The sequence below is a fragment of the Mesocricetus auratus genome, unplaced genomic scaffold (assembly GCF_017639785.1).
Source record: "Mesocricetus auratus isolate SY011 unplaced genomic scaffold, BCM_Maur_2.0 Super-Scaffold_100006, whole genome shotgun sequence".
NCBI classification, from domain to species: domain Eukaryota; kingdom Metazoa; phylum Chordata; class Mammalia; order Rodentia; family Cricetidae; genus Mesocricetus; species Mesocricetus auratus.
The window spans coordinates 100,675,178-100,701,737 of NW_024429190.1; the positions used below are offsets into that span (position 1 = coordinate 100,675,178).

The 26,560-nt window shown below is 40.2% G+C and overlaps 1 protein-coding gene across 5 annotated transcripts in view; it reads left to right on the forward strand.

The window, feature by feature from the left end:
* The window catches only part of Dnah12 (dynein axonemal heavy chain 12), a 155,214-nt gene that overhangs the window by 48,759 nt on the left and 79,895 nt on the right, over positions 1-26,560 (forward strand). For 4 of the 5 annotated variants that reach the window (XM_040747769.1, XM_040747773.1, XM_040747774.1 and 1 more), the window contains exons 30-40: positions 1,598-1,707; positions 3,742-3,925; positions 5,114-5,254; positions 6,884-6,967; positions 7,483-7,671; positions 13,393-13,512; positions 15,248-15,436; positions 18,187-18,338; positions 19,364-19,502; positions 20,738-20,904; positions 24,787-25,042. In XM_040747769.1, coding sequence (XP_040603703.1) covers positions 1,598-1,707; positions 3,742-3,925; positions 5,114-5,254; positions 6,884-6,967; positions 7,483-7,671; positions 13,393-13,512; positions 15,248-15,436; positions 18,187-18,338; positions 19,364-19,502; positions 20,738-20,904; positions 24,787-25,042 — 1,731 coding nt within the window. The remainder of the gene's footprint in view (positions 1-1,597; positions 1,708-3,741; positions 3,926-5,113; positions 5,255-6,883; positions 6,968-7,482; positions 7,672-13,392; positions 13,513-15,247; positions 15,437-18,186; positions 18,339-19,363; positions 19,503-20,737; positions 20,905-24,786; positions 25,043-26,560) is intronic. The other variant, XM_040747772.1, reaches the window with a different exon arrangement.

Sequence of the window (26,560 nt, forward strand, 5' to 3'; positions counted from 1 at the left end):
CTATCTGTCCCTCTTATCCCTTACTCTACACCTGCTCTCTGTGATTCCACAGATGGCTGCTTTGTTTTCATTGACTCAACAGCTAATAGCCACATATAAGCAATGCATACCTCATTTGTCTTTCTGGGTCTGGGAAACCTCACTCATGACGATTTTTTCAAGTTCCATCTATTTACCTGTGAATCTCATGATTTCAATTTTTTAATGGCTGAGTAAATGTACCACATTTTTAAAATCCATTCTTCTGTTGAGGCACATTTAGGTTATTTCCAATTTCTGGCTATTGTGAATAGAGCAGCAACAAACATGATTGAGCAAGTGTCTCTATGCAGGATGAAGCGTCTTTTGGGTGTGTTCCCAATAGCTGGATCTTGGGGTATATACTTTTAACAGTGAGTCTCACCATCCCATGTTTTCATGTGCTGTCCATCTGTAGTATAGGTCTTTTCCTCCAGCAGAAATTTATTTTGGGGGAGGGGGCTTAGCACAGGATTGAGACAGGGTCTCACAATGGATCTCTGACTGGCTTGGATCTCACTATGCAAAACAGACGGCCTAAAACTCATGTATATCTACCTGCCTTTGCTCCCAGGTGCTGGGATTAAAGGTGCACACTACATTAGAGAGGACTTTAAAAGAGCTGTAGCTGTGTTTGCCCAGTGTCTTATTAGGGCCTCTGTTGCTGTGACCAAAGTCAACTTGAGGAGGAGGAAAGGGTTTCTTTAACTTACCCTTCAGTATCACAGTCCATCACTGAAGGAAGTCAGGACAGGAACTCAAACAGGTCAGGAACCTGGAGGCAGGATCTGATTACAGAGGTCGTGGAGAAGCGCTGCTTACTGGCATTCTTCTCATGGCTAGCTCAGCTTGCTTTCTTCAGAACCCAGGGTTTTCATCACCCCCCATGGGCTGCCCCCTCCACGTCAGTCACCAGTTAAGAAAATGCTGTTCGGGTTGTCTGCAGCCCAATCGTATGGAGGCATTTTCTCAATTGAGGCTCCCTCCTCTTAGGTGACTGTGTCTTGTGTCAAGTTGAGTTGACATAAAAACTAGCCAAGACACCCAAGAAAAACTAACACATTTCTGAACGCAAGTGCCTCAGAATAATTGGCATCTACAATACCTTAATGGTTCTTAAATTTCTTTTTTTTTTTAGTTTTTCAAGACAGGGTTTCTCTGTGGAGCCCTGGCTGTCCTGGAACTCACTCTGTAGACCAGGCTGGCCTCAAACTGAGAGATCCACCCACCTCTGCCTTCCGAGTGCTGGGATTAAAGGTGTGTGTCGCCACCACCTGGCTGGCTCTTAAGTTTTAAATGACGTTTTTAGCTTCTCTCTTTATTTCTAGTTGCTACGGTATGAAGGATTCTCTAGCATATTCTTTTGTGTTTTAAGCAAAAATAGAATTTTGGCACACAGAATTATAAAAAACTGTTTTTATTTAGCATACATCCAGTGATACAATCATTAATAACTTACATTGACATATTAACAGCATTTTAGTTTTATTTATTCTTTTTAATTTGAAAAAAACCTTTCTGTCTAAACGTTTTTTAATAACATTTCATAGAAACACATTCCATTTTTATTTTATTTCAGGAATTTTTGGAATGTGCACATGAAACCTGCCAAGCACATAATCTTCAGCCTGTTAAATTTTTTCTTGAAAAAATGATTCAGACATATGAAATGATGATTGTTCGACACGGGTAAGGGTATTCATCTGCCATAGTTTGATGTTATTTTAAATTAAACTAAAGAACGAAAAGAAGCAATAAACTTTTATCTACGAGGGATAGAGAACAAATAACTTCTCTTTTCTCAGTAACTTACAGCAAAAAACAAAGAACCAGGGGTAGGGTGCATACCTATAACCCTAGCTTATAATCATATGAGGCAGGAGGATCTTGCATTCCAGGCTAGACTGGCCTATATATGAAGATCCTATCTCAGAAACTGGAGTTTCTCATACTGTTACACATGATGGCCCCATTTCAAGAGAAGGATTTACTGTGAATCTTACGGAGTTTAAGCGTCAGGACCTCTTCCTGGTAGGGAACCATCCAACCAGCTGTAAACATTTTATGTATGTAATTTATTTTACAGTGTGTTATTAAAGTAGATATATAATTTTGTGTACATAATTATATATATATGTTTTTATTTTACAAGATCTCTTAAGTTGTGTAAACATGAGGCTCTTTTTAACAACTTTTATTTAACTCTTCTTGATTTTTGTTTCTTGGTAGGGAATTTCTAATCAGCTGTATTCCAAGGGACTCAATTTAACCTTTGAAAGGTCTTCCTATTTTTGTCTTTTTTCCTCAATATGCATGAATTATCAACAAAGAAAAATGTTATCTGTAGTAGCTGAAAAATGATTTAAGTCATTTCCTCCTTACAGAAGTTGGAGTCTAATAATCATGGCTTTTGAAAAGTTAAAAAGGAAACAACTTTGTATTATGCAACATTTCAAATATGTACTAAAATGAGGGAATAGTAAGTCAATCCTCATGTATCCAGGGTTGAGCACCTATATATGTTGTTAGACCAGAATCAGGAGGTAGAAATCAGTAGATATCTTCAGAAATGTAATCAGCTTTTATGTGTTTTACTCTTCATCTGTCCTAATTACAGTTTTATTATCATATTTCTCTAAATTCTTGTGGCAACCTTGATCCTACCAAGCTGAGAAAATTTTATACCTTTAGTCTGTTTTCATCAAGTTTTGTTCTAAAATGATTACGGTTGCCCTCCTTACCCGAAGCTTTTATTTCTATGGCTTCATTTAGCCAGAATCAATTAATAGCTGTATAAAATACTACAGGGACAACTTCATATTTTGACAGAGAGAGAGACAAAGAGAGACAGAGAGAGAGAGAGACAGACAGACAGACAGAGCACTGTCATATAATCTCAAAGTATATTATTGTACTTATTCTACTTTATGACGAGCTACTGTTAGTGTCTTACTAAGTCCAATTCATAAATTAACCTTTATAATAGTTATAAATGTGCAGGTAAAAAACATAGTATTATATACACTTCTATAGTACACATGGTTTGGGGTATCTACTGGTGGACTAAAACATAATTCCCAAAGATTGGGGGGACTTCTGTTCTGAGAACCACATCAACCCTTCATAGATTTTAATAATGTGATAAAGTAGCCCTGTCCTTAATTTCATCCTTAGTATCATTGTTGAAAAGTGTTCTTGTTTTTTTTACCAATGTGCACGGAAAAATCTATAGGTCCCTGAGTTTCTGAACTCTCTCTATTCTCTTTCACACCCATTGGCAGACAGACCTTTCCTTCACAACCTCTGTGTTCATTGTGTATAGATTCTTGTTAAATCCAGCCACATGTTTCCATTGTACCTAATAGCACTGCGTTCACCACCCTCTCCCCTTAATAAGCGTATTATCTGTCCTCCAAGTTGCCTAAGTGGTTAAATTCATCAAATGTTTTACCACTGTATAACAAAAGCCTTGGGTTTTAAGAATATATAAATAGTAGAAGTTTATTGTCATTTAGACTCTGTTTTTGATAGGGTTATGAATGTGGAAAATGCAGTTGGACTTGATCAGTTTAGAAGGGAAGTGTATTTTATCCATCTGAGGAAACATTATAGAGATTTAGAAACTATATATGGTGATTAACACAGAGTGATGTTTTCTATGCCGGTATAAATAATTTAATTGGCCATATTTTTACCATCTTACTGGATAACTCTCTTTCATAGTTTTATGCTGGTAGGAGAACCTTTTGCCGCTAAAACAGAAGTTCTGCATGTGCTGGCTGATACTTTAACTCTTATGAATGAGCGCAACTATGGAGAGGAAGAAAAGGTCATGTACAGGACTGTGAACCCGAAGTCCATTACTATGGGCCAGCTGTTTGGGCAGTTTGACCCAGTGTCTCATGAGGTAATCTACAAATAATACTCTTGCACATTTTTTTTTACCAATTAGAGCAAAGCAGCTCAGTTGATTCTTGGTTTGGCATTCAGTATTTACAACAAAGTTGTATTGCCCAGGTAATTGGTATTAACCAACTTTCAGGCTTCAGTAACTTTTTGTCAATACATGTGACTTTAATTTTTTAAAACAATCTTTTTTTTTAATTTTACATACCAATCCCAGTTTCCCCTCCCTCCCCTCCTCCCACTCCTCCACCTTCCTCACCCCATCCCCTATCCACTCCTCAGAGAGGGTGAGGCCTCCCATGAGGAGTCAACAAAGTCTGTCACATCACATTGAGGCAGCACTAAGGTCCTCCCTCCAGTATCTAGGCTGAGCACAGATTCCCTCCACAGGGAATGGGTTCCAAAAAGCCACTTAATGCACTAGGTTCCACTGTCAGTGGCCCCATAAACTGCCCAAGCCACACTGCTGTCCCCCACATTCAGAGGGTCTAGTTCTGTCCTTGGCAGGTTCCCCAGCTGTCAGTTAGTGAGCTCCCACCAGCTCGGGTCAGCTGGTTCTGTGGGTTTCCGCATCACGGTCTTGACCCCTTTGCTCATATTATAACTCCTCTCTGTCTTCGACTGGCCTCCAGTGCTTAGCTGTGGATCTCCGTATCTGCTGCCATTAGTTACTGGATGAAGGCTCTATGACGACAATTCAGGTGGTCATCACTCTGATTACAGGGGAAGGCCAGTTCAGACACCCTCTCCACTAATGCTTAGGGTCTTACCTGGGGTCATCCTTGTGGATTCCCGGGAATTTCCTTGCTCTCCCTCTCTGTCCTTCCCCCAGCTGGACCGTCCCATTACCTTACCTCGTGTGTCCCTCCCCTCCCCTGACCTGCCCCCACCCCCACATTCCTGATTTACTCAGGAGGTCCTATTTCCCCTTCCCAGGGGCAGTCTGCGTATGTCTCTCTTAGGGTCCTCCTTGCTTCCTAGCTTCTCCGGGGTTGTGGGCTGTAGGCTGTTATCCTTTGATTTATTTCTAATATCCACTTTTGAGTGAGTACATGCTGTGTTTGTCTTTCGGGGTCTGGGTTACCTCACAGTGCATATTACAGCAGGAAACTAGAAGGGTTTATATGGTTTTAATGATAAACCCAGTTTATTTTGTGAAAGAAGCTTTTCAGCTTTTCCTTTTCCTCAGTGGACTGATGGTATTGTGGCAAACACATTTAGAGAATTTGCCCTCACAGAGTCACCTGACCGGAAATGGGTTGTATTCGATGGTCCTATTGACACTTTGTGGATAGAGAGTATGAATACAGTCTTGGATGATAATAAAAAGGTAAATAACTGCTATTTAAAGCAGAGCTTATTCAGATATAATTAATTCTAGGATTATATAGTTAAGCTGAAGCGTGTAAAACTTGAATACGTTCCTAAATTGTCTTCAGTAAAGACTATGCTATAATAAGTCTTTTGCTTTTTAATAGAATAAAGGTGTATTATATTAAAGCTACCGTGTTAACTAATAATTGTCTTAGTCACTGTTCTCTTGCTGTGAAGAGACACCGTGACCAAAGCATCCTCGTGAAGTGGTAAGCTTCAGATCTTTGCAGATGTAAGAAGAAATGAAACAGGTTTTTTACGGGGTTGGGGGGGTGTTTCAAGACAGGATTTCTCTGTGTAGCTTTGGAACAAAATTACAGTTGTGAAGTAGCAATGAAAATAACTGTATGGTTGGGGTCACCATAACATGAGGAACTGTATTAAGGGGTCACGGCGTTAGGAAGGTTGAGAACCGCTGGCTTAGGGAAACACACACACACACACACACACACACACACACACACACACACACACACATATATATATATATATATATGGGTAGTGCTGAGGACCTGGTTAAATTAAAAGGCTTGAATCACCATTCATTCAACCAAGAACTGCCTTTGTGAAATATTCTCTACAAATAAGCAGCCTGGGCACAGGTAAAGGTGATGTTGCGATCCTGAAAATACACAAAAGACTTCAAAGACAATGGCAGGAGCGTAGTAGAAGCAATGAATATAAAGCATGACTAACAAAGGAGCCCAAACTCCCCACAAAAACAAGAGAGAAAAGTAGATGTGGGGAAAACTTTATAGTGAAATTAATTTGACATATGAAGAGTTGATAATAGTAGTTACTAATTGTAGGAGGAAGCCTGTATGCCGCCATTAACCATGTGACTTACTAGAGGTGCATGCAGATGAGGTAATAAAAGAACAGTTTACCACACTGCTAACCACACCCACTTTAAGCATGACTAAAGACGTATACGGACGGACGTAAAGACGTATATGTATGTAGGTGGTGAACTACATCACTAGCTAGGCCCACTTTTGGGCATGGCTAGGGGGCGTTACGGGGGAAGGAGAAACACAAGAGAGTCGAGATGTAACGCCATGGGGTAGGAAGCCCGGAAACTTCTCCGGTAAGAGACATACTTAGATTAACAATTATCGGGTAATTACTTAAGTCAGAGCTAGCCAGTAAGAAACAAGCAAGGCCAACAGCTTCATAATTAATACAGCGTCTTGTGTGTTATCTGGGGACTACAACGCGGCAAAGCCCAGGCGACTGGCGGGTGATAAACCAAAGCTTCCCTTTACAAAAGCTTCCCTTTACAACTAATACTATAAAATTTAATGATCTCTAAGTCAAGGAGCTTGAGATAAGATAGCTTTAATAATAATGGAAAAGATAATAATTTTAGAGAAAGAATGAATTCAGTTGATGAACCCAAGTTTGAACATATGTGATAAAAGAGGAAGTGTTTTAGATTAAGGAAGATAAGGAGACATCATAAACACGGGACCAGACTAGGGTTACTCCAGCCATACTCATGTCTTTGTGTCATAGCACATACTTTATCTATAAACAGATCAGTTCTGTCTAAATTTTAAAATATTTGAAAAATATTTGCCTTTAGCTTTGCCTTATGAGTGGAGAAATCATTCAGATGTCCCCTCAAATGAGCCTCATCTTTGAAACAATGGACCTTTCACAGGCTTCTGTAAGTTCTTAATATAATAGTATTTTGTTTATTTGTTTGTTTATTCATTGATTGAATAAAAAATATTTTACTTTGTGTCCTAAAATGGGCTTAACACCAGGGATAGACAGATGAATAAGACTCAATGTATGTTTAAAAAGGATGAGAAGCACGCTAATAAATAATCCCAACACACAGTTACACACGCTCGCTCTGAGAGTATGGAGGGGACTGAATACCCATGGGGGCAATGCGGAGAGAAAGACCTTGGAAGGTGTTTGGGTTTGACCTAGTCTTGCAGAAGATTCAAGACTTCTTCAGGGAGATTACTTAGGTTTGGGCATTTCAAATCATGACTGGATGATGCATAAACTTGAAGAGGTGTAGGATGTCTAAGGACCTGACTGAAAATAGTTTTCTGTACCGGGAGCATCTAGTATGTGCTAGACTGTAGAAACAGGCAGACCTAGATCATGAATGAACTTAGAAGCCTTGCTGATAATTGCCAGTTAAAGGAAGATGTGCTTTTTCTCCAGCCTGCCACCGTGAGTCGTTGTGGCATGATTTATTTGGAACCCTCACAGTTAGGATGGGAACCACTTGTGGCTTCATGGTTGAACTCATTGAAAGAGCCTCTAAATGAGCCAGACCACCAATCTCTGCTGAAAGAACTCTTCAAATGGCTAGTGCCGCCTGCTTTAGTATTTCGAAGGAAAAAATGCAAGGTAACAGCACTGTAATTCTGACTTACTACGGCTTCTAAAGATTCTGTTTAGCTTACCTAGATCTACAGTCACTATGCTAGAATGACTAACTAAAGTCAGTTTTTGTTGTTTACCTTTGTTTTCTTCATTATACATATTTATTTTGGTCTTGAACTCACTATGTAACTGAGGGTGACCTTGAACTTCTGATCCTCCTGCCTCCACCTTCCAAGTTCTGGGATTACACACTTGTTGCTTCCATGCCCAGCCTTCTTTGGTTTTATATTGCTTAAAAGGTTAAATTTACTTTAGCTAGCATATTTGTATCAAGTCACAGTTTCTAGACCTTTAAAAATCCCAATTACTTCCTACACTTTAAACATATTTAGGGACTGGAGAGATGGCCCAGCGGTTAAGAATGTACTGCTGTTGTAAAGGACCCACATTCAGTTCCCAGCACCCATGCTGAGTGGCTTACAGCTGTTTGTAACTCCCAACTCCAGGGTCTCTGATGACCACCTACACTCAGATTCACAGGCGCATGCACACACACACACACACACACACACACACACACACAGAGACAGACAGACAGACACACACTCTCTTCAATAAAAATAGATTTCAAAATATTTTAAATATGCCTTTTAAATTCACATGAGTGTTTAGCATTTTATGAAGATACTTTATGCTGTGCTGTCATAACAAATTATTACAAATGTGTCTTCTTAAATAAGAGAATGGTTCTGGAGATTAGAGGCTGACATCAAGATGTTGGTGGAGCTGTGCTTCCCCAGCAATGCTAAGTTTCCAGATTCTAGTGGTTCCAGTTCTGTGGCTCATGGCTGCATAACTCCAATCTCTTCTTCTCTCTGTGGCACTTGGGGTCTTAGATTTCATGCCTATTGGATAATTCATAAGATGTCCTGATCTCTATATTCTTAGTTACATCTTTAAAGATCTTTTACCATAAATTCTTGAGATTATGAGATAGAAGAGGAGGCGACAATAACCTTGGTACCCAAGCCACACAAAGACAAAACTAAGAAAGAGAACTACAGACCAATATCCTTCATGAACATTGATACAGAAATACTCAACAAAATACTGGCAAATCATATCCAAGAACACATCAGAAAAATCATCCACCATGATGAAGTAGGCTTCACCCCAGGGATCCAGGAATGGTTCAACATGCAAAAATCCATCAATGTAATCTGCCATATAAACAAACTTGAAAAGAAAAACCACATGTTCATCTCACTAGATGCTGAAAATGCCTTTGACAAAATCCAAAACCCCTTCATGATAAAGGTCTTGGAAAGATCAGGGATAACAAGAACATACCTAAAAATAATAAAACTATATAAAGCAAACCAACAGCCAAAACATCAACTAAATGGAGAGAAACTCAATGCAATTCCTCTAAAATCAGGAACAACACAAGGCTGTCCACTCTCTCCATATCTCTTAAATATTGTACTCAAAGTTCTAGCTAGAGCAATAAGACAATAAAAGGCGATCAAGGGGACACAGATTGGAAAGGAAGAAGTCAAACTTTCACTGTTTGCAGATGACATGATAGTTTACATAAGTGATCCAATAAACTCTACCAGCGAACTACTACAGCTGATAAACACCTTCAACAAAGTGGCAGGATACAAGATTATCTAAAAAAAATCAGCAGCCATACTCTATATAGACAACAAAAGGACTGAGAAAGAAATCAGAGAAATATCACCCTTTACAATTGCCACAAACAACATAAAATACCTTGGGGTAACGCTAGCCAAACAAGTGAAAGACCTATATAGCAAGAACTTTGAGTCTTTAAAGAAAGAAATTAAAGAAGATACCAGGAAATGGAAAGCTCTCCCATGCTCTTGGATAGGTAGGATCAACATAGTAAAAATGGCAAACTTGCCAAAAGCAATCTATCTATAGATTCAGTGCAACCCCAACAAAATCCCAACACAATTATTCACAGACCTTGAAATAACAATACACAACTTTATATGGAAAAACAAAAAACCCAGGATAACCAAAACAACCCTGTACAATAAAGGAACTTCAGGAGGCATCACCATCCCTGACTTCAAGCTCTATTGTAGAGCTATAGTCCTGCAAACAGCTTGATATTGGTACAAAAATAGACAGGTAGACCAATGGAACCAAATTGAAGACCCTGATATTAACCCACGTACCTATGAACACCTGATTTTTGACAAAGAAGCTAAAACTATACAATGGAAAAAAGAAAGCATCTTCAACAAATGGTGCTGGCATAACTGGATGCTGGCATGTAGAAGACTGCAGATAGATCCATGTTTATTGCTATGCACAAAACTTAAGTCCAAATGAATCAAAGGCCTCAAGATAAATCCAGCCACACTGAACCTCTTAGAAGAGAAGGTGGTAGGCACCCTTGACCGGATTGGCACAGGTGACCCTGAACATAACACCAGTAGCACAGACACTGAGATCCACAATTAATAAATGGGACCTCCTGAAACTGAGAAACTTCTGTAAGGCAAAGGACACAGTCAACAAGACAAAATGGCAGCCCACAAAAATGGGAAAAAATATTCACCAACCCCACATCTGACAGAGGGCTGATTTCCAAAATATACAAAGAACTCAAGAAGCTAGTCACCAAAACACCAAAGGATCCAATTAAAAAGTGGGGTACAGAACTAAATAGAGAATTCTCAATAGAGGAATCTAAAATGGCTGAAAGACAAGAAAGTGCTCAACATCCTTAGCCATCAGGGAAATGCAACTCAAAACAATTCTGAGTTACCATCTTACACCAGCCAGAATGGCTAAAATTAAAAAAAAACAAAACACCAATGACAGCATATGCTGGAGAGAATTTGGAGAAAGAGGAACACTTCCTTCATTGCTGGTGGGAGTGCAAACTTGTGTGGCCACCTTGGAAAACAGTATGGCGATTCCTCAGGAAAATGGGAATCAGTTTACCTCAAGATCCAGCAATTCCACTCTTAGGCATATACCCAAAGATGAACATTCATACAACAAGGACATCTGTTCTACTGTGTTCATAGCAGCATTATTTGTAATAGCCAGAACCTGGAAGCAACCTAGATGCCCCTCAACTGGAAAATGGATGGAGAAAATGTGGAACATTTACACAATGGGGGAAAAAACAATGAAGTCTTGAAATATGCAGGCAAATGGATGGAACTGGAAGAAAACATCCTGAGTGAGGTAACCCAGTCACATAAAGACAAGCATGGTATGTACTCACTCATATATGGATATTAGATACAGAGCAAAGGATTACCAGAGTACAACCCATACCACTAGAGAAACTAGGAAACAAGGAGGACCCTAAGAGAGAAACACATGGTCCCCCGAAGAAGGGGAAAGGGACAAGAACCCCTGGGCAAATTGGGAGCATGGAGGAGGGGAGTGGGGAGGGAGGTAGGAAAAGGAGAAGGGGAAAAGAGGAGGGGGAGGAGAACAAGAGGAATCAGGAAGACTGAGTCAGGGGGGAAATAGAGGAGAGCAAGAAAAGAGATGCGTTAATAGAGGGAGCCAGTATAGGTTTAAAGAGAAATCTGGCACTAAGGAAATGTTCAGAGATCCATAAAGGATGACCCTAACTAATGTAGGCAATAGTGGAGAGGTTATCCTAAATGCCCTTCCCCTAGAATGAGACTGATGGGTATCTTAAATGCCATCCTAGGACCTTCATCCAGTATCTGATTGAAGCAGAAGCATCCACCCACAGCTAAGCACTGAGTCATACTCTGGGAATCCAGTTGTAGAGAGGGAAAGAGGGATGAGCAAAGGAGTCAAAACTGTGCTGGAGAAACCTGCAGGAAGAGTTGACCTGACCTAGAGACCCTAGTCATAAAGCTGGGGAGACAACATTGGACCAAACCAAGCCCTCTGAATGTGGGTGTCAGTTAGGAGGCCAGGGCAGTCTATGGAACCTCTAACTGTGGAGCCAGTGTTTATCCCTAGAGCACAAATGGACTTTGGGAGCCCATTCCCTATGGAGGGTTACTATTGCAGCCCAGATACCTGAAAAGAGGGCCTAGGTCCTACCCCAAATGATGTGACAGACTTTGATGATCCCCATGGAAGCCTCACTGTCCTTGGGGAATGGCTGGGGGGGGCGGGTTGAGGGGGTCAGTGGGAGGCATGGCAAGATGGGAGGGCGAGGGAATGGGGATTGATATGTAAAATAAGATTGTTTCTAAAAGAAAACATAATATAGAAGGGTCTTTTGGAAGACCACCATTCAGTGACAGTCACCACACATGCACACTTAATATATTAATACAGAAAGATTCTCAATTACTTCCCATCCTAAAATGCCATTTGAGGAAGAGGAAAAATATGATATTAGAAGAAAAACGCTAGACAACTCCACATTACAAAGATTGTTCAAGGTGACTTCACCGGGAAAATAAAAGTTCTTAGCAGTCTATCAGTGTTAAATCCCTACTACTATACAAATAAATAATACAAAAGAAACGCCACCTTTCCAGGCAATGAGTGATGGGCTTTGTTTTGCAGTTATCATATTCTCTATATGAAGCCAGTTCTAAAGCAGTGTTGGCTTATATTCTCCTTGGTATCTTTGCATTTGTCCTCTCTCGGGTCTTCCCGGGAGAGTGGCCTCGGTTCTCACTCCTCTCCTACCAGGATCATCACAGTAGCTTTGCTCTGGTGCAGTCTAAACCTTACAGTTAGAATGCAGATTCTAAACGTCCGCTCATCCTGCTTCTTCCCTACTTAAAAATCCTTCTTTGGAGCCTTCTTCCTATAACGACCTTTAACAAGCCCATGTGACTCTTGGAGTCTGATTCTTGTCTGCTTCCGAAGCATAACTTTTTTTTTTTGTCATCCTGCCTTTACATCCCCTTAGTGTGTATCTGCTTGTACTTGTTGTATAATTTCACTGCCTTAAACATTCTCCCCTACTCTATTTACCTGACTTTTATGTCCCTTGAAAATTCAGTTCACCACCTCCTGCTCCTCCTCCTCCTCCTGCTCCTCCTCCTTCTTCTTCTCCTCCTCGTCCTCGTCCTCCTCCTCATCCTCCTCCTCGTCCTTGTCCTCGTCCTTGTCCTCGTCCTCCTCCTCCTCGTCCTCGTCCTCATCCTCATCCTCCTCCTCCTCCTCCTTCTTTGGAAAGGCCTTTTTGTTATTTATCCTTCTCCAGTTTCCCTGAAATCAATGTCTGGCCTATTTTTACCCTAAGTACTATATCACCATGTCTCTCATCTGTGACTGACTCCTTCATATCATAATCTCACTATATGACACATTCCTGTCTGTTTTAGTGTTGCTCCTTTTCAGGGATCATGCCTCTTTATTTCCACATCTCCCAGCCTGCTCCATGGCTATAAATGTGTATTTCATAAACATAGAATAAATAACTGAATGAATGTCTATAAGAGTCTTCATTTCCATTATCCTTAGAATATTGCTTATTCTTGTATAGTACTTAATTTCCATTTGTCATGGGATTTAAAATAAGAATACCTTGTGTACAATTTTGCCATATAATAAACCAAACTAAGAATCTTTGAAAAATGTTTTCATTGTACATACACTTTATTTTCTGTAAGTTTAAGTGTTATAAAGACCATGTCAATACTGTATGTGTCCTTACATTTTTATAAAATGAAGTATTTACTTACATTTCTTCTCCAAATAAGATGGAATTTTTTTAAAAAGCATTTTTTAAAAATTTTCCCTTTGCAGGAACTGATCCCTACAAGTAACATCAATGCTGTTGTCTCTCTCACACGCCTCTTTGAGATACTTCTCTGTAGTGTGTTGGAAAATGAACCCACTAGCAAGCACACTCGTATTTGGATTATGGTTGGTTTTATAATTAAGGTGGTTTTAAGCTAAAAAATAAAATGTGGTTATAGAAAATAATATTTGTATTTAAAAAGGCCTTTATAAGATCTAGAGCAGTTTTTTTGATGATCACTGAAGAATAGCTGAGAACACTTAAGTTAACCTGACCTGGCATTCTGATTCTAAAACACAACTCCAAGGAAAATAAAATGTCAGAATGAACTCAAACTGTGCCATTCTTAATGAAAGACCATATGTTGATAATCCCTTGATGGGGCGGTGCAGTGTTAAACCCAATTTCCTTAGATTAATTGATTTTTTTTTCTGTCCTAGTGCTAAGCCGGCATATAGGCAGCATAGAAACTAGCTACTAAAGACTGGGAGAAGGTATCCAACCAGATAGGTGGATACAGGCAGGGTCCGTGGAGGCCTTAGGGAGACATTAGTGATTGTCCTTGTTAGCTAGCGTCTAGGGTTCAAAGACCAGAGACTGTGTCAATCATGAGCAGAAGGAACCAAAAGGAGACAAAAGGAAGTTTTAAAAATCTCTGTCCCTGTCTGCCTTGCTCTTAGCGCACGCTACTCTTCCTCTCTCTTCCGGTAGGTGGCAGTATCATTCCCCTCTCGTTGTTTCTCCTCCACCTCGTTGCTACAAACAAGATAAAAATAAACAAATCTACCTCTTAGGCAAGGGAGATAGCTCAGTGAGTAAAGGCACTTGCTGCCAAGAGTGACAGGTTTAATCTCTGGGCATCACATGAGTGGGAAAGAGTCAACTCACGTCGGTTGTCCTCTGATGTCCACACGCGTGCTCTTGCACACACACACACACACACGCACGCACGCACGCACGCACACGTAGATTGAATGCAACACCATCTTTTAACTTTGGAAACTCTCTCGGACGTCGCGCATCCCTGTCTTTCCATCCTGACCATGAGCTCCCCTCCTTCCCGCCTTCTTCTCACCTTCCGCCCTTCACAAACGTGTCCCGTGAAGTTTGTTTATACCTTTTCTCCGCGTATTTGGAGTTGTCTTTTCGGGACTATCTCTTCACACTCTTCCACAGCTCTTACTGTTGGCTTTCATAAAACTATCCCAGGAATAGTCCAGCTATATGTAATTTCGTGTATTTCCAAAAAATGTTTTGTTCTCTTGATAAATCAAACTCCCAGCTTTATCAGACAGTTCAGAATGACTTCACAAGACTTACGTAGAATGATTCCTGATTGAAAATTTGGGGGCAATGCTTTTGTTAGCCAGATAAAAAATATACATTGAATAAAATTTAAAAGTCAAAAGAATATTTTCCATTCATACCAATCTCCCAACTCCTCTCAAGGCAACTATTGTTAGTGCCCCACATAGCCAAGCCTTGTAAAGGCTTTATAAATAAATAAATATATATGTATAATCTATATATATTATATATGTGTGTATACTCTTTCCTGCATATGTATTTTATGTCAATATCTACTAATTATATTTACTAATTTGCATCTCTCTTGCAATATGTTTTGCTTTTTCCACATCAGTGTTACAGAGTTGCACCTTTTAAATAGCTGTATATATCCATGTGTGTGGCATACTCTAAATAACCAGATTTCCAGTTGAAGAAATAGTGATGTTATAAATTGTTTATCTGATGACCTTTCCCAGTAATGTAAACAGGCTTTAACATATTAAACTTTAGCTATTTCTTCTCAGTTTTCTTTAAAAATAATCACTACAAGTTAACTTTTTTCACCAACAGGCCTGCTTTATATTCTCTTTGATTTGGTCAGTTGGAGCAAGTTGTGATACAAATGGCCGCCTTGCCTTTGATAATTTCATACGATCAATTATAGCTGGGAAAAATGAAGACAATCCAGTACCGAACTCTGTGGGTAAATGGGAATGCCCATTTGATGAGAAAGGCCTGGTCTATGACTACATGTATGAGGTAGGACCTGAAGTGCATGCATGTTAGCACAGAGTGTAAAACACAAAGCCCTGAGTTACATACAGTGTCTGAGTTTTCATCAGAGTCTCAACGCTTAGGGTTAGGGTTAGGGTTAGGGTTAGGGTTAGGTTAGGGTTAGGGTTAGGGTTAGGGTTAGGGTTAGGGTTAGGGTTAGGATAGAGTTAGGGTTAGGGTTAGGGTTAGGGTTAGGTTAGGGTTAGGGTTAGGGTTAGGGTTAGGGTTAGGGTGAGATGCTTAGCCTCTTCCTGCTTCCCCTTGTAGACTTGTTCTAGTCATAGTTTAAGATGTCACATGCAACATTAACTTACTTTTGCACTCTGTGAAAGAATTAATGAAAGTCTTCTTTAAAACAGATATCTAATCAATCATCTTATTCATGCAAATTTTATTTTACAACCATCAGATCTAATTAGAGCCTTGCTTATAACTTTACCTAATTTATAGAAATTTAGAAAGAGACAGGACTCAAACCCAACTAGCAGTGGAGAACTAACTCCTTCATCCAAATCATATAAACATTAAGATGTAAGAATATGACAAAAGCAATTTTATCTTTATTAGTCATAAAGTCAGTGGGATGCTTTCTAAAAGTGAATAATCAAGAGATGACAATATAAACATGTTGCCTAAAAATTGAAAGTAAATATCCAAATATCCAGTTTAAATAGGTAAACGTGGTTTCTACTGGGAAAGAGAAAATGGGAATTGAGAACTGTTCTTTTTCTTAATCTTCTTGTTTGTTTGTTTTTGTTTTGTTTTCTGAGCCAGGGTTTCTCTGTGTAGCTCTGGCTGTCCTGAAACTCACTCTGTAGACCAGGCTGGCCTTGAACTCAAGGATCTGCCAGCCGCTGCCTCCCGAGTGCTGGGACTAAAGGTGTGCACCGCCACATCCAGCGTCTTTTTCTTAATCTAATAAAACTTTTAGCTCTGAAATACATGTCTGTATAACTATGTTATGACTCTAAAAGTTTTAAAAAATGAGTTACTGAGCCAGGGAGATGGCATTGAGTAACAACACTCGGCACACAAGTATGAGTGCCTGAGTGCCACATGTGTGTCCCACAGGACACGGGGAGGATGGATTCCCAACAGCTGTCCCCTGACCTCCGTATACGTGCTGTGGCACCTGGTTTGTCAAAGAAAATATAGCAACAAATTCTTAGCACCAGCCACAGCACTGGAGCAGGCTAGACTCTGGCGACTTTGCCAGTGACTAACTTTATAATCTATAATAGGAGACCTGCGGAACCTACGGGGGAAAGGGAAGAATAGTAAGAGTAAGAAAGCAATGGTTGAGGCCGGTACTGATTTGGAGACATCAATTCAGCAGCACATTCAGCCAGTGGTTCAAAAGAATTTCAAGACTTTTGTCTTGTCTTGTTGGTTTGTTTGTTGTTTGTTTCAAGGTAAGGTTTCTCAGGATAGCCCCTCCACAGCGATCCTGACCCAGGCTGGCCCTGAACTCAGAGAGATTCACCTGCTTATGCCTCCAAAGTGCTGGCATTAAAGGCATGCCCCACCACCGCTCAGCATGAATTTAAGGACTATAATAGTTAGTTCAGCTCTGCTGACTATCTTGGCTGAACATCAGCTTAGGTCAAAAAGCCAAAATGGCAAACAAATACAGAGGTCTCAAATGACTTTTTATTTTTAGTTAGATTATAGCTCATTTACTTCAAGACATGAAAGATACAAAACCAAAATCTAGCAAATTGTAACATAAGCTATATCATAATACTTTGAAATAAATACCCAGCATATGCAAAAGGACACATTAAAGGCGTTTAGGGAAGATTTTAAGAGGACATAAATTCAGCTGGTGGTGCACGCCTTTAGTCCCAGGGTTCCGAAGGCAGAGGCAGGTGGATCTCTGTGATTTCAAGGCCAGCCTGGTTTGTATAGTGAGCTTCAGGACAGCCTTGGCTACGGTTGTCTCAAAAAATAAAGGACATACATTCTAGATACACTGAGTTTATGATAATTTTTATATTCTTTGGATTATCATTAAAAATTAATTGTGTTAATTAGGTGATAGATTCATGGATGATTACTAATCTTTATGGCTGAAAATATTACATACATTGTTTGTAAATTATTATAATATTTCATTATAAAGGAGGCAACGTCTGAAGTTTTTAATTTGGGGCATTCATTTAGCATATTTAAAAATGTTTATGTGTGTGGGTGTTTTGCCTGCATGCATGCATGTGTACTAAGTGCCTGCCTGGTACCTGCAGAGGTCAGAAGGCGGCATCAGATCCCCTGAAACTGGAGTTACAGTTGTGAGCAGCCATGTGGATGCTGGGAATTGAGTCTGGGACCTCTGGAAGAATAGTCAGTGCTCTTATCCACTGAACCATCTCTCCCTGATTTAGAATTTTTAAAAACTTACTTTTCAAAAAGACAGTGAAGTCCCTTTTCTGGTGCTTGGTCATCCATGCATTCAGGCTCTGGCAGTGAGTGTAAACGGCCTCTCAATGTTATCTCAAGCTGCAGACTCTTACTGCAGCAGCTGTCTGCTGCCCATTCCTATTTATTCTCCTGTAAACTGCACGTTTCTGTTGTTTACCCATCTTTGAATGATCAATAGGTAGCATCATTGTGTTACAGCTGTTACATTTTATCTAAGGGCTCAAATTTTAAAAAATAAATGATGTTAAGTGTTGAACAGTTTCTTTCAGATGTAGCAAATTAGTGTTATAATATTTTAAAAACATTTTCTCTTATAGTTAAAAAACCGAGGTCGCTGGCTCCATTGGAATGAATTAATTAAAAGTTCCAATTTAGAAGACAAACGTGCCAAGATTCAAGATATCATAGTTCCTACAATGGACACAATTAGATATACTTTCCTAATGGATTTGAGTATTACCTATGCAAAGTAAGAAACTCTACTGTAAATGTGAATTCTAAATGTAACAGTACCATTCTAATAAAATGGTAGCATTTTTTTAAAAGTAAACTTTGAGGTCACCGAGTTTCAGGCAACTAAGACCATGGCTGGCAGCTAATTAACATGTCCCAAATGGCTGGGAGCTAATTAACATGTTCTTAATGATATCAACTGTTGCTGAAAACCTAGAATTCAGCTTTCTTATTACTCACTCCAAAGTTTTAACAGAACCATAGTTCATTGCCCCTTAAGTCACCAAAAATCACTTGCAGTGTTACTACTGAAAAGCTACCTATTCTGGGATGGGGAAATGGCCCGGTCAGTAAAGTGCTTACTTTATAAGCATGTGGAACCAGACTCCATATAAAAAGCAATGGGAATGGTGGCGTAAACTTGAAGTCACAGCCATGGCAAGACAGGACACAGAAACAAGCAGAACCTTGAAATCATATGGGCGCTAGTCTAGCCTTCTTGGAAAAATTCCAGGCCAGTGAGACACCCCTGTCTCAAACAAAAGATGGAAAGTTGTTTCTGAACCATGGGTTGTCTCTGAACTCCATATATATGTTATATGTTGTACCTGTGCATGTCTACACATACATATGCACTCATACAACCCACCCCCCCCAACAAATCTATGCATTTTGCATGGAGCACCAATGTCTCAGACTAGTAGGGCAGTAACTTTTTGGAGAATGCACCTATCTCTGCTTCTCATTTCATAGTAGGAATGCTGGGATTACAGACACCAGCTATAAGGTCCATTGTTACATGGGTCCTAGGGATCCAAACTCAGGTCATCAGGCTTGCAAAGCAAGTGCTTTTACCTGCTGAGGCGTCTTCTTGGTCCTGCCTCTACGGGTCTTTCATGAACAATTATATACATGTAGAGTTTTAGATAGAAATGACTTGACTACTATTCAAAGTCTTTTAAATACTTGCGTTTCTTTCCATAAAAATGCTTTCATACTTTCTTCTGTTTTTGAATTATGTTACTCATTGTTTTCATGAAGGCCACTGCTTTTTGTGGGTCCAACTGGCACAGGAAAGTCGGTGTACGTGAAGGATAAGCTAATGAATCATCTGGAAAAAGACAAGTACTTTCCTTTCTATGTTAATTTCTCTGCACGGACCAGTGCCAATCAGGTTCAGGTTAGTATAAAGCCAGAAACTTGGGTTTATAATTACTATACTTTATCTTATTTGGCAACTATTAAAATATTTAAAGCTATATTGTTAAACATGCAACTTTGTAAACCTATGAATCAAAAGGTAACACTTTTACATTAGCCCTTTATTAAGATTTGCCGCTGTTTCTGACTTGATAAGCAATGGTTGATTTAACTGGAGAAGAAAATTTAAGAGACTCATGCATGCATACGCCAGAGTAGTGGGTGGGCATAGGAGAATATCCAGTTGTTGTTTCTGTGTTCTTCTGCATGGCTTTTAGGAACATCTGCTGCTCACATGTTTGGTGCAACCGTGATCTATTACATGGCTTTCTTTTGCCCCTAAATATAACAAGCTGAAGCTACTTCACACTGTTTCACGAAACCTCTAATTGCCACAGTTTGCGTCTGTGCCTATGTATTGTTCCCAACCCTATTCCTGTTGTTTTCAGCCAATACATTTGCCTTAACTTCAAAGTCCTTCGAAGTTAGAGTGCTGTAAAATTTCTAAGCAAAAGAATTCTGATACTCAGTTTTACAATGGACAAGCAAGTTTTAAAAACTACCATAAATATTTAAAAAGCATATATATTTATGTTGGCTATAAAAATCCAACAAAGGTTAGGAAAATTAATACTTTTAAACCTTAGGTAAAGGGTCATCCAGTGTGAAAAGTATTACAGAATTGCACATGTATATACGTAGTGCAAGCTTGACGTGTAAATACCTGTTATAATTCTAAGTGCAGAGGAGGGTCTCAACAGATGTTATTTGAAGTGATGTTGAGTTTAAAGTTTAGTATCAGTTTAAGAGTAACTCAGAGTAGCATTATTTCCTCTCTGTTCAGTCCTTTTCCCGATGTCAATTTTTTTATGTTAAGTTATTGCCTGATTAGACAAATGGTGGCTGCTACTGATGCAGCATGGATACTGGCGGCATAGATCTTAATATTGACTAAGCAACAGTGACAATAGTTACTGGCGACATAGATCTTAATATTGACTAAGCAACGGTGACAATAGTTACTGGCGGCATAGATCTTAATATTGACTAAGCAACGGTGACAATAGTTACTGGCGGCATAGATCTTAATATTGACTAAGCAACGGTGACAATAGTTACTGGCGGCATAGATCTTAATATTGACTAAGCAACGGTGACAATAGCAGGGTTGTAACACGGCCATAGGTAAATATACCTTTCTTTTTAAATTTTTAGAACATCATTATGGCTAGATTGGACAAAAGGCGCAAGGGAGTGTTTGGGCCACCGATGGGAAAGAAGTGTGTGGTGTTTATAGATGACATGAATATGCCTTCATTGGAGAAGTATGGAGCCCAACCTCCTATTGAGTTATTACGACAGTTTTTTGATTGTGGACACTGGTAAATAATTTAAAGTCTTTTTTCTTTACTCTTCTCTCATGCAGTATATCCATTCCTACCACAGCCTCTTCTCCCTCCCTTCCTCTCAGCCGCTCCCCTCCTCCAGATACACTCCTCCTCTGCTTTCCTTCAGAAAAGAGCAGTCCTCCCAGGGATATCAGCTAAACACAGCATAGCAAGATGCAATACGACTAGACATAGACCCTCATATCAAGGGAGGATGAAGCAACCAATGAGGAGGAGAAAGGGGGTCCCAAGAGCAAGCAAAAGAGTCATAGACACTCTCACTCCCACTGTTAGGAGTCCCACAAAACTCCCAAGCTAACAGCCATAACCTGTGTGCAGAGGACCTGGTGCAGACCCACGCGGGCTCTGCGACTGCCGCTTCAGTCTCTGAGCCCCTGTGAGCCCTGCTCAGGTGATTCTGTGGGCTGTGTTTTCCCAGTGTCCTTGACCCCTCTGGCTCCTGCCATCCTTCTTTCTCCTCTTCCCTAGGGTTCCCCAGACTCTGTCTAACGTCTGGCTGTGTGTCTCAGTATCTACTGTCAGCTGTCAGAGGAAGCCTCTCTGATGATGCTTGGAGTAGGCACTGACCTCAGAGTACAGCAGAATAACATTAGAAATCATTTCATTCTCTCTCTCTTTTTTGCCAGTTGTGTTTGGTCCTATCCTAGGTCTCTGAGCCATCCAGCTTCCAGTCCCTTGCCTTCTAGGTAGTGTCAAACATGGGTTCCCTCTTGAAACCTGGCCACTCCAAATTCCGAGCCACCACTGCCCCGGAACCTCAGGCAGGAGAGGCTGTAGATCTAAGGTTCTGTGGCTGGGGTCCCAGTCCCACCACTGGAAGTTTTGCCTGGTTACAGAAGACGGCTGGTTCAGACTCTATCTCCTCCCTTACTAGGAGTCCTCACTAGGGCCGCCCTCCAAGATGTTTCCACTGCACTAGGTTTCCACATAACCCTCCCAAGTGTCCCCCACATTCCAGTCATCTCTTCTTCCATCCCTGTCTTCTCCACTTGATCCCTCCATACCCAAACACCCACAGTTCACGTGCATAATCTGTTATAGTTCTGCTCCCCAGAGAGATCCAGTCCTTCCCCCTTAGAACTCTCCTTGTTACTTAGCCTCTCTGGGTCTGTGGATTGTAGTGGGATTATCCATTACTTAACAGCTAATATCCACTTATAAGTGGGTATATATCATATTTGTCTTTCTGGGTCTCGGTTGCCTTGCTCTGGATGATTTTTCTTTGGTTCCACCTATTTGCCTGCAAATTTCATCATGTCACTTTTTTAAACAGCTGAGTAATACTCCATTGTATAAATGCATTACATTTTTAAAATCCATTCTTCAGTTGAGGGACATCTAGGTTATTTCTGGTTTCTAAATGTTATGAACATCCCTTGTGGTAGGATGGAACATCCCTTGCATATATGCCCAGTGTAACATGCATTCTTCCCACCAGCCTGGTCTCTGAGCCACATCAGTCCCAAATGAACATGCAGGATGCTATATTAATTATAAAGCTATTAGCTGTTTGTTATGGTTTCTTAATCACTTAATTATTAACCCACAATTACTAATACATACTTTTATAAGGTCTTATCCTACCAAGACCACCAGACTTGCTTGCACCCTTCCTCCCAAGATCACATGGCAACTCTCCACTCTTGACTACATTTCCCAGAATCCTCCTTGACTTCTAGTCCCACCTATCTTGCTTCCCTAATGGCCAACAGTGCTTTATTTATCAACCAATCAGACAAACATATACACAGAAGGACTTCCCCCATCAGCCCAGGAGTGGTATAACTGGATCTTGAGGTAGATCAATTCCCAGTTTTCTGGGGAGCTGCCATATTGATTTCCATAGTGACTGTATAAGTTTGCACTCCCACCTGCAATGTAGGAGCGTTCCCCTTATTCCACATCCTCACCAGAATGAGTTGTCAATTGTGTTATTTATCTTAACCATCTGACAGGTTTAAGATGGAATCTCAAAGTAGTTTTGATTTACATTTCCCTGATGGTTAAGGATTTTGAACATTTAAGTGTTTCCAGTCATTTGAGATCCCTCTATTGAGAATGCTCTGTTTAGATCTGTACCCCATTTTTTAAATTGAATCATTTGGTTTGTTGATGTCTAGTTTCTTGAATTCTTTATATATTTTGGATATTAGCCTTTTATTGGACATAGTTGATGAAAATCTTTTCCCATTCTGTAGGCTTCCATTTTGTCCTATTGACTATGTCCTTTGCCTTATAAAAGCTTCTCAGTTCCATGAGGTCCCATTTATTAATTGTCCATTTTAGTACTTGGGTGATTGGTGTTCTGTTCAGGAAATTGTCTCCTATGCCAATGAGTTCAAGGCTATTCCTTACTTTCTCTTCTATCAGGTTCAGTGTTTCGGTTTTATGTTGAAGTCTTTGACCCATTTGGACTTGGGTTTTGTACAGGGTGATGAGTATGGATCTATTTGCACTATTCTACATGTTGACATCCAGTTAGTCCAGCACATTCATTGGAGATGCTTTCTTTTTCCATTGTGTATTTCTGGCTTCTTTATTAAAAAAAACAAGTATCTACAGATATATGATTTTATGTCTGGATCTTCAATTTGATTTCATTGATCAGTATGTCTGTTTTGATGCCAATACCATGTGGTTTTTAATACAATAGCTCTGTAATAGAGCTTGAAATCAGAGATGGTAATATCTCCATAAGTTCTTTTATTGATCAGGATGGTTTTAGCTTCCTGGGGTTTTGTTTTGTTTTTCCATATGAAATTGAATATTGTCCATTCAAGGTCTGAAAAGACCTATGGTGAAATTTTGAATGGGATTTTGTTGAATCCATAGACTGCTTTTGGTAGGATGGCCATTTTACAATATTAATCCTGCTGATCCATGAGCATGGGAGATCTTCCTGTCTTCTAATATCTTCTTCAATTTCTTCCTTCGAAGACTTGGGGTTTTTGTCATTCAAGTTTTCCATTTACTTTTTTTTGATTAGGGTTACCCAAGATACTTTATATTATGTGTGGCTATTGTGGAGGGTGTCCCTGATTTTTTTCTCAGTCCATTTGACGTTTGTATATAGGAGGGCTACTGATTTGGGGGGATTAATCCTCTACCCAGCCACTTCGCTGAAGGTGTTTATCAGCTGTAGGATTTCCCTGGAAAGCAAAGCTGCTTATCTTATAGCCGGGAAGCAAAAGAGAAGAAGATACTGGGGTCCTATAGCCCCTTTAAAGCCCTTTGAACCCAGCTGCTCACTCTTCACACCTTCTGATGACAGCTTCAGTATTAAAGAACTTAGCTGCCTGTTGAAAATAGTGGACTAAATTTTGTTATTCAAATGGCTGATTAGGACTTCTTTGAGGCTTTATGTTTCTGTAATGGAGCCCTCTCTGAATACAAGATGCGTAGGCAATATTTAGACATTGTTTATGCACTCTGAAGACAGGACCCCAGATGATAAGAAGACCAGGGCTTTCCCATAAGCAGAGTGTTCAAACTGAGACACTGCTGAGAATAAAGGGCGGTGTTGTTGGTAACATGCACAATCCAGACTCATCCCAGACAAAGTGGAACAGTCGTCCCTAACTACAACCAAGAGTAGGTTGTAGTAACACTCTTCCAGAGTTCTGGTTTTGCAGAAAAAGAAAACGTGTAGGATCAACTTTAAGGATGAATGGAAAGGCAGGGGAAGGGAAACAGAATTAGCATACCTGGAAGGGGGAGTGGAATATTTTCTTCTGCTTGAAACATTGTCTAAAGTTATTTCCTTTACAGAAGCTAAAACTAAGATTAAATTTCTAAGGCTATCTGTGATTCACTCTGTATTCTTTTCCGTTTTTGTCTTTGTGTGTTTTTTTCCAGGTATGACCTTAAGGACACCAGTAAAATCACACTGGTTGACATAGAGCTGATAGCAGCCATGGGTCCCCCAGGTGGTGGAAGGAATGCAGTCACTCCCCGTTTTATTCGACATTTCAGCATCTGCACTATCAATACTTTCAGTGACGAAACTATGGTCCGAATTTTTTCATCCATCATGGCGTACTACCTTAGGTCTTGTGCATTTTCTCCGGAGTACTTTATAGTTGGAAACCTAATAGTCAGTGGGACTATGGAGGTGAGCAAGGAATGCCGTGTGGGACGTGTTTGTGTCAGATGCCACCCTCACTCGGTCTTCTTGCAAAGCGCCATTCCCTTGACTGACCTTGGTGTCCATTATCAGAGATCTTGACCAGACAGTTTAAGAGCAGGAATGTCACAGATTCTGAAAGCAGAGAATCTAACTGGAGTTGAGCCTTGTCTGCTATCCCTAGCTGGATGTCCTAAAACAAGCAACTTGACCTTTCAGAGATCCAATGTGTAATCACTGAAATGACATATAATGCATGTTTCCTAAGCTTATTGTAAGGAATTTGCCTATAACCAGTACTTCCACACAATAATCATTTCCTTGATGACTAGGTTCCCACTGAGGTATTTGTTAAATTTGCTCTTTCCTGTCTTCCTTCTTAAAAAACAAAACAAAACTTTGCTCATTCTTTGGGAATTTCACCTCATGCACTCTAATTCCACTCATTTCCCAGCCCTCTGTGCACACCTTCACCCTTGCAGTGTGCCTCCCCCGGAAAAAGAAAGCTTAGAAAGACATGAACTTAAACTAAAAAAATAAATAAAATAAAAACAAATGAAAGAACACAAAACAATAACAACAACAAAAAGCCAACAGGATCTCCATGACTCCAGGCAACAGCAGGATATCTGAGAGGATTCTGGGGGGAGGATCCGGTATTGATGGTGTTCTAGAAGCCAGAGTCCTTGAACCTAACCTACAACTCATAACACAATAAACGCTGGCAAATAAAGCTGCCTGGACAAAAGGGTCTACTGCGTGACACCCTGCAGGTCCCAATGTTACTAAGACAGATGGAGAGTCAGGAAAGATGGAGGCGTGAAGAAGTTTTTTTGTTTGGTTGGTTTTGTTCTGTTTTTCCTTCTTGTTCTTCATACTTTTTTCTGTTTTATAATTTTTTAAATTTCAAAACAGTCTTTTCTCATTTTACGTACCAATCTCAGTTCCCACTCATTCTCCTCCTCCTGTTTCTCCCACCTTTCCCCCACCCCACCTCCCCACCCACTCCCAGAGAGGCTAAGGCTTCCCATAGGGAATCAGCAAAGTCTATCACATCACTTTGAGGCAGGACCAAGGCCCTCCCCACTACATCTAGACTGAGCAAGGTATCCTTCCAAAGAGAATGGGCTCCAAAAAAGCCAGTTCAAGCACGAGTGATAAATCCTGGTCCCACTGTCAGAGGCCTCACAGACTGCCCAAGCCACACTACTGTCACCCACATTCAGAGGGCCTAATTTGGTTCCCACCGCTGTCAGTCCAGAGTCAGTGAGCTCCCTCTTTTTCAGGTCAGCTGTTTCTGTGGGTTTCCCCAGCATGGTCTTGACCCCTTTGCTCGTCACTCCTCCCTCTCTGCAACTGGATTCCAGGAATTCGGCTCAGTGCTTGGCTGTGAATGTCTGCTTCTGCTTCCATCAGATACTGGGTGAAGGTTCTAGGATGGCATTTAAGGTAGTCATCAATCTCATTGTAGGAGAAGGACATTTAAGGCAGCCTCCCCACTATTTC